The sequence below is a fragment of the Leptonychotes weddellii genome, chromosome 10 (genome assembly GCF_054177405.1).
Source record: "Leptonychotes weddellii isolate Sample4059 chromosome 10, ASM5417740v2, whole genome shotgun sequence".
NCBI classification, from domain to species: domain Eukaryota; kingdom Metazoa; phylum Chordata; class Mammalia; order Carnivora; family Phocidae; genus Leptonychotes; species Leptonychotes weddellii.
The window spans coordinates 63,906,466-63,914,763 of NC_138378.1; the positions used below are offsets into that span (position 1 = coordinate 63,906,466).

An 8,298-nucleotide genomic window follows, 5' to 3' on the forward strand; every position below is an offset into this window, starting at 1 on the left:
AAGGTAATATTTACATTATAAAATTTGTTAAAGTGGGAATGAAATCACTCGTGTTTATTAGAATATCATGCATCCATTTCAAAGTATAATCCAAATTATATATTATCATGTAATAATGGGCTTGCACTATAAATTTGTACAGTTATTTAATCTAAAAATACTTTTTTTTTTTAAATTTTACTTATTTGAGAGAGAGAGCATGAGTAGGGGAGAGGCAGAGGGGGAGGGAGAGGCAGACTCCCCTCATACAGGGTTCAATCCCAGGACCCGGAGATCATGACCTGAGCTGAAGGCAGAGGCTGAACCATCTGAGCCACCCAGCACCCCAGTTTATATATACTTTTAGTAGTAATATTGTAATTTTTCTTTTTTAAAAGATTTTATTTATTTGTCAGAGAGCACAAGAAGTGGGGGGCGGCAGGCAGACCAAGCAGAAGGAAAAGCAGGCTCCCTGCCAAGCAAGGAGCCTGATGTGGGACTCAATCCTAAGACCCTGGGAACATCACCTGAGCCGAAGGCAGACACTTAACCGACTGAGCCACCCGGCCATCCCAATATTGAAATCTTTCTTAAACATTTGTTGTCAGAATTAAATGTCTGGGTTTATTAAAATATCAAAGTGTTTTTTAGGTCTGTTATCAGTGTATGACTAGGAGGCAGTCGCGGGTGAGAGGTAGGTAAGGGGATTCAAATATAGAGTAAGGAAAATAAAAACAAAAAGATAGAAGGCTAGAGAGATATTTACTGAATCTCTTATGATTGCAAGTGAAAATTACATAATTGTAGGTTTACCTAACATTTTTGTCACTAGGGTTGTTCTTACTCTCCTCTCCCAATTACAATTATCTGTATACTTTTCTCTACAATGATAGATTGACTAAACTATGCTTTTACACATTAAGTAATATGGCCACAGTAGGTATTCAATGAGTATTTGTTTAACTTACTAAGTGTATCAGAGTTGATTAAAAAAACAAGATTTTCCCTTCAGCATTCTGAGTTTTTAAACATGACTACCTGACTATGCTGCTGTTGGTCTTTGTTTGCCATCACACATAATCTGACTTCTGCAATGCAGTGTCCTTGTTTTTCTAAGTAGCTAGTTCTGGTTGGTGCTTTTACCTTGGAGGCCTACTTTTCTAGTTATACTCATTTGCCTTGGGCTACTCATTAATTCCCTTACACTAAGCATAAATCAGTCACAGGTCAGATTTGGCCTGCCTTACTACTATTCTTCCTTGTTCTGTAGATTTCAAACTGTAGGTTAGAACTCTTATTCAGCTGATCTCTGGGGCACAAACCTTCCTAGGGAGAATCTATTCCGGGCTGCCAAATGAGTTGTTAGCTTGGAGAATGTCACCTCATAACTCTTATTAGGAAGCAACTGTTTTTGAAACACTATGCTTAGTCTCAGATTATTTATTATTTTTATTTATTCAAACAACTTTGTTAGAATATATGCTAATTTTTAGAGATAAAAATGTGAATGTGATATGATTTCTGCTGTCAAGGTACTTAAGTCAAGTGAGAAAGTGAAAAGTATAAAGATAATTAAATATTAGAAGGCCTATGATAGAGTATGTACCAAAAAGGGGGAATGGTTGTTATACTATTTAATCAGTCTATACTGTTTATTGTGAGGATGACTCAGTATTAGAAGATGTAGCAATGTAACTAACTACATTAACATATTAAAGAAGAATAGATGTAGGAAAAATTGGGTAAGTCAGCACTCATTCAGATACTGAGTAAAGAATAGGAGGGAACTTAACTTTTTTTGATTAGTGATGTTAAGTACCTTTTAATGTACCTATTGGCCCTTTGTAGTTCTTTTTTAGAAAAATGCCTGCTCAGTTCCTCTGCCCACTTTAAAATCAGAGTGTTTGGTTTTTGCTTTTGAGTTGTATGAGTGTTTTATATATTTTGGATATTAACCCCTTATCAGATATATGATTTGAAAATATTTTCTCCCATTCCCTAGGTTACCTTTTTATTTTGTTGATGGTTTCCTTTGCTGTGCAGAAGCTTTTTAGTTTTATGTAGTCACACTCGTTTATTTTTGCTTATATTGCCTTTGCTTTTGGTGTCATCCATGGTCTATTTTTCCTCAGTTTCTGCTACCTCAGAATCATTCAACCATTTGCTTTCATTGAATCTGTAAAGTTTACCCAGGATTAGAGTATTAACCCATGTCATGACTGCATTCTTTATTTCCTGTGGGACAGTGCCCGCTCAAAGATAGTCCCCGTTACTCAGTGAGGAGATACAGCATTTCTTGGTTATTAGCTCATATTTTACATTTTTGGTTTAAATAGATTTATTTTGGGTGATGAAATATATATGTTCAAAGGAACTAAGAGGTTATTCATCCCAGGAAGGTAGAGAAACAAAATGAGAATGAAGGGCAATATGTGACTTATGTTTCAGATTTACTTTGCCATTGTCTTAGAAATATCAAATGCATTTATATTAATTAGAAGCATAGAACACATGTCAAAAAAATCATCTTCCTTTGGATTGTCTCTGTTAATGCATATGGTTACACAATTTTCTTAAAGAAAAAATGTTTTTTATGGTTATTTTCAGTCATCTGTTGGTTGACAGGTATACTGTAATATAATTTTAGTTTAAAGCATCTTTTTTAAATTTCTTACAGTAATCCTAAATCGGAGAGTCAGAGAGTAAATAAAAAAGTCAACAATGATGCCTCACTTAGAATTCATAATCTTTCCATTTTGGTGAGACAGATAAAATTTTATTACCAGGTAAGTGATCCTTTTTTTTTTCATTTAGTATTTTAATAAATGCTTGTGTATTCACATTTTTGTGTAATAACAAAAGGTGAGTATCACTCACCTAACATATACTAAATGCTTATTATGTGCCAGATACTGGTTTATTTGCTGGAGATAAAGCAGTATTGATATAATTTTTTTTTTTTTTTAAAGATTTTATTTATTTATTTGAGACAGAGAGAATGAGAGAGAGAGAGCACATGAGAGGGGGGAGGGTCAGAGGGAGAAGCAGGCTCCCTGCCGAGCAGGGAGCCCGATGCGGGACTCGATCCAGGGACTCCAGGATCATGACCTGAGCCGAAGGCAGTCGCCTAACCAACTGAGCCACCCAGGCGCCCAGTATTGATATAATTTATTTCTAATGCAATATTAAAGATACAAGCAAGCACTTCATAATTATCTAATTTTAAAAATAATTATTGTATTTTATGAATTTTTAAAACCAGTTCCCAGTTTCTGAGAGTTTGAATAATGCAACACTTTGTTAAGCTACTTGAATTATACCTTTGAAAAGTATACTTTTTGTTGTCCTTTTTAAAACTTAAATTGGATGCATATTTCAGAGTTTAAATATGAGCATTCTTCAGGCTATCACTATACCTCTAAGAATCACTATAGCTGCATCACACAAATTTTGGTATGTTGTATTTTTTAAAATGTTTATTTTTGTACATTTTCTCATTTTTGTTGTGGTTTCTTATTCCACTTGAGTTATTTAGAAGTATGCCTTTAGATTTTGGAACATAAAGTATTTTTCAAGCAGTCTTTTTTTGGTTTTTATTTTTGATTAAAGAATATGGTTTGTGTGATACTGATTCTTTGACATTTGTTAATAATTACTTGTCTTGGCCTATTATGTTGTCAGTTTTTATTAAGGTTTGATGTGTGCTTCAGAAAGATAGGTATTGTCCAGTTGTTTGGGTGCAGAGTCAGAGCAAGCTTGTTTGTTAATTGCATTTTTCAACCTTTTGTGACCTGATTAATTTTGTCTCTTGAGGGGCGCCTGGGTGGCTCAGTCGGATTGAGCCCCACATCGGGCTCCCTGCTCGGCGGGAGGCCTGCTTCTCCCTCTCACACTCCCCCTGCTTGTGTTCCCTCTCTCGCTGTGTTTCTCTCTGTCAAATAAATAAATAAAATCTTAATTTTGTCTCTTGATCTATCAGTTGAGAAAGGTAAGTTGGAGTTTCCCATTATGATGATAGATTTGTCCAGTTTGCCTTTATCCACTTGAAAGCTATGTGACTAAATGGAAATGAGTTTTAAATTTTTTAATTGTTATGGAGAATGATACCATTTATAAGTAATTGTTTCCACATATTTTTTTCTACTGGTTTAAATCTTTTTCACCCTCCTTCTGTTTTTTTGAAGGCCACTTGAAATTACACCTTCCATTCTTACCCTAGCAAAGGCCAAAATTAATATCTTTACTCTTTTATGGAATAGTACTATGATCTTAGAATACCTTAACTCATTATTCCCCTTTATGATTTTTTTAAGCTCTTGTATTTTAGTTCTTTTTTTTAAAACCCCATAAATAAGATATTAAAAGTACTGTTAAATAAATAGAATCAGTGTTCCTTTAGATCAAGCTATGTGTTTTTCCCCCCCGCTCATGATTTTCTTTTCATGATTTTCTTTTGTATCTCAGAAGTATCTTTGGTATCATTTTCTTACTGAAGTATATCCTTTAAATGTTTATTTAGAGATGGTAAATTTAGAGATGTTTATTTAGAGAGGGCTTTTTGATGGTAAAGTTTCTCAGTGTTTACTTGTCTGAGAATGCCTTTATTTTACCCTTGTTCTTGAAAGATAGTTTTATTGGGTATGCAGTTATTTGTTAACAATTAGTTTTATCTCCATCTTTTGCAGATTTTATTCTTCTATCTTGGGATTCCTTTTTGTTCTGGAGAAGTCAGCTATCAGTCTAATTTTTATTCTTAGGTTAAACTGTCTTTTTTCTCTTTTGGCTGCTAATATTCTCTTCTGAAGTCTCTTTCCTATTCTATTCTTCAGATATTATTATTATATGTTTATTAGACTTTCTTATTCTATCCCCCATGTTTGTTAAACTTTCTTTTTACCTTATCAAACTTGTGCTGCATTCTGAGTATTTTTTTTTCAGGACTGTCTCTCCAGTTTGCTAATAGCCTCTAATATGTGTCAGATCTTCTGTTTAACCCACTGATTAACTTTTGACTCAGTAATTGTATCTTTCCTTTGGAGAAGGTCTGTTTGAATCCTTTTATCTTTGCTTTTTTGTTTTGTTTATCAATCTTTTAATTCCTTTATTTCTTTAGAAATTAAAACACTTTTCTATTTTAGATTTTATGCCTGACAGTTCCAAAATCTGAAGTCAGATCTGTGGGAATCTGAATATACCTTTTGTTTTCAGCTTGCTATTTCTCATGGTAGTGGTGGCAGCAGTGTGTGTGTGTGTGTGTGTGTGTGTGTGTGTGTTAATTGTGACCTTATTTAGGGTGGAAGGGGATTTATCTGTGGGAATACTTTTGTGTCTGGGCCAAGGATGTATTGCTCCAGAGAGGATTTGTTTCATTTGTGCAACCAACCCAGAACCACTTTAATTTATTTTAAGTAGCTCTGTGTTATTTTAGAAGCAATACTTACATACTGTAGAAAACTGGAAAAAATGAGAAAATACAAACATAGTTCCAGTGCCTGGAGATTACCACTATTAGCATCTGAATATATGTATTTCTGGATCTCTTTCTCTGCATTTAATGGGTATGTAAATTATGTATTTATGTGTTTGTATTTTTTTTTTAAGCTGGTACTACATTATTGCAAATCCTTAGGGAAATAAACCCTCCTCAGTCTCTACTAAAGGCCAAGAAAAACATCTTATTTCTTGTCTTCCTTTGTAGGGTTCAGTTTTTTTTCTGTTTTATCTTTTAACTGAGGATTACCTTTTTATTTATTTTTTTAGTGCAGTCGTTTGAAAAGAATTTTTTAAAAATTATCCAGCATTTTTGGATTCCTTCCTTCCTTTCTAATATCTAGTACTCCCCCTTGTTGCCAGAAATAAGTCTGTGCTAGATTTTTTAATAAACTTTTTGTATTATTTGCCAATATTCCAGCTATCATCTTCCTCAAGTTGATTTGAGTAAATAAAACTTCTATTTTGTCTTTTAATGTTGTTTCATATCAGTATTTTTAGATTTGAAACAAATGAGTAAGTAAATTAAGTGATACAGTGATTTATTTTGGCAGTCATCAGTGTCGTTCTTATTAAAACAATGCTAGATTTTTGGTTTTATATTGTCTTTAGGGAGATGGAGATTTGCCTTGAAAATTTCAGTGAGATTCCTTGGAAGGCAAAGGGATTTCTGCACTAGAATCTTAAATCAGTTGTCAGTGCAACCTAATTCTGTATGGTATACTATTGCTTTTGGGGTTTTTTTTTTAACAGTTTTATTGAGATACAGTTCATATACTGTACAATTAGGCCATTTAAAATGTCCAATTCAGTGGTTTTTAGTATATTTAGAGAGTTGTGCTGGCATCAGTACAACCAATTTTAGAACAATTTTGTCACCCCAAAAAGAAACCCTGTATCTGTAAGCAGTTACTCCTATTTTCCCTATCCTACACATACATATACCACCACCCACTACCACTACCCCAGTGTTAGGCAACGCTAAAATCTATTTTTGTCTCCATAGATTTGCCTCTTCTGGACATTTCTTAAAAATGGAATTATACACTATGTGGTCTTTTGTTACTGACTTCTTTTACCTAGCATAATGATGTCAAGGTTCTTTCATGTTGTAACATGTAGTAATATTTTTCATTAAACTACTGTGACCTTATTTTTTGTCTTCCTCCTGCCTAAAGCCAGGTGTTGAAATTACCTTTTATTAATCATGTTATAGTCATCAAGAAATTTGGGGAGGAGCCAATTATGAAATCCATCAGTTCAACAGTTTAGATAAGTGGTTCTCAGCGGAGGGTGCTTTTATCCCCTTGGGGACATTTGGCAGTGACTAGAGACATTTTTGGTTGTCACACGTAGGAATACTACTGGTATGTAGTGGGTAGAAGCCAGGAATGCAGCTAAGTATACTGTGATGCACGGCACAGTTTCCTAAAACTAAGAATTATCCAGCCCAAAATGTTAATAGTGCCCAAATTGAGAAGTCCAAATGTTTATAATGCCAGGTGATTTTAGTACTAACATTTTGACTTGTGTTAGTTGTCACCATTTTTTTAGACACATCTGTAAATATTTCATTAACATTTGCTGGGTGACCAGTTATATCCTTTTCATTAATCTAAGTTTGAATGCCAGTGGACGACCTTAGGGCTAGAAGTGATTGAATATCTTAACATTTTGTCAATATTGTTTCAGATATTTAAAACACAAAATATTCTGAAGGTTGAAATTCTCCTTGTATCATTCCCTTGTGTTTTTCCTTCAGAACCAGTTTACAAAACCATTTCTTCCATCAACCCAGTTTTTCATATTCTTAGATAAAATGTTTCCAAGACACTTCTAAAGTATCTTCAGCAATAGATCGACTGTCTTCTTTACACAATTGATTGATTTACTCAGTTTTTTTCCTCATGTATGTAACCAAGACACTCACGGCCAGATTTCAAGTTAAAGTCTAAATCAGTGCAGTTCTTGTCACCTGTTAAATTACCTATCTGTTGAAAAAATCAGATTTTCCCCCCAAATTTATTGAAACTATTAAAAATGTTTTATATCTCATACACTCCTCAGAAAAAGTATTGAGGTAAAATATTTTAGCACATTATGGTGGTTCTGATTCACAAAAGGAAAGTGAATTTGGGTAGGTTAAAATTCACAAGTGTGTGTCTCCAATTTTTTTTTTAATGGGTTGGTAAGAATCAGGGTCATCTTGCAGAAATGATTCCCAGGGAGAAAAGAAAAGTGACAGATACCTTGAGATGATTGTTAGTGGAAGGAGTTATTTCATTATATCTTTTCAGTAATGATAGGTAAATTTAAGTGTCAGTATTCTTCCATTTTTCATTTTATTGATTTAGAATATGTAAAAGCTCAGTAAAAATTGTAATGTCATTCAGATTTCCCCTCTGTTCTGCTACTTGTAATCGCATGCCAGGGCATTGGGGCTACAGTGGTGAGCACAACAAGCAATGTCCCTATTCTCATGGAACTTACAGTTTTATTAGAGGGATAATAGATGAGTAAATAAATAAATATATAATTTTGATTGTGATAAATAAAAACAATGAAGGAGTAATGTACGAGGTCTTGAGAGAAATAACTGGTAAGATTGGATTATGAGAAGTTGATTGAATATACACTTCTTCATGTTTAAGTGGCAACTCAGACCTTTTCAAATAATCACTCGATCCATATATAGCAAGCATTTCTTTTTGTCTTGCCAATGAATACTGGAAAATTTTCAAGTCAGAAATAAGGAAGTTATAGCTATTATGTAAAACTACCTAGTCTCTGTTTTTTTTTTTTTAAGTTATTTTTATTCCTGTGAATGAG

At 33.6% G+C, this 8,298-nt stretch overlaps 1 protein-coding gene across 1 annotated transcript in view; it reads left to right on the top strand.

The window, feature by feature from the left end:
* LOC145723899 (girdin-like) overlaps nucleotides 1–8,298 on the top strand; it is a 47,252-nt gene that overhangs the window by 22,819 nt on the left and 16,135 nt on the right. The window contains exon 3 of the mRNA XM_081833562.1: nucleotides 2,657–2,765. Within this exon, the coding sequence (XP_081689688.1) occupies nucleotides 2,657–2,765 (109 nt within the window). The remainder of the gene's footprint in view (nucleotides 1–2,656; nucleotides 2,766–8,298) is intronic.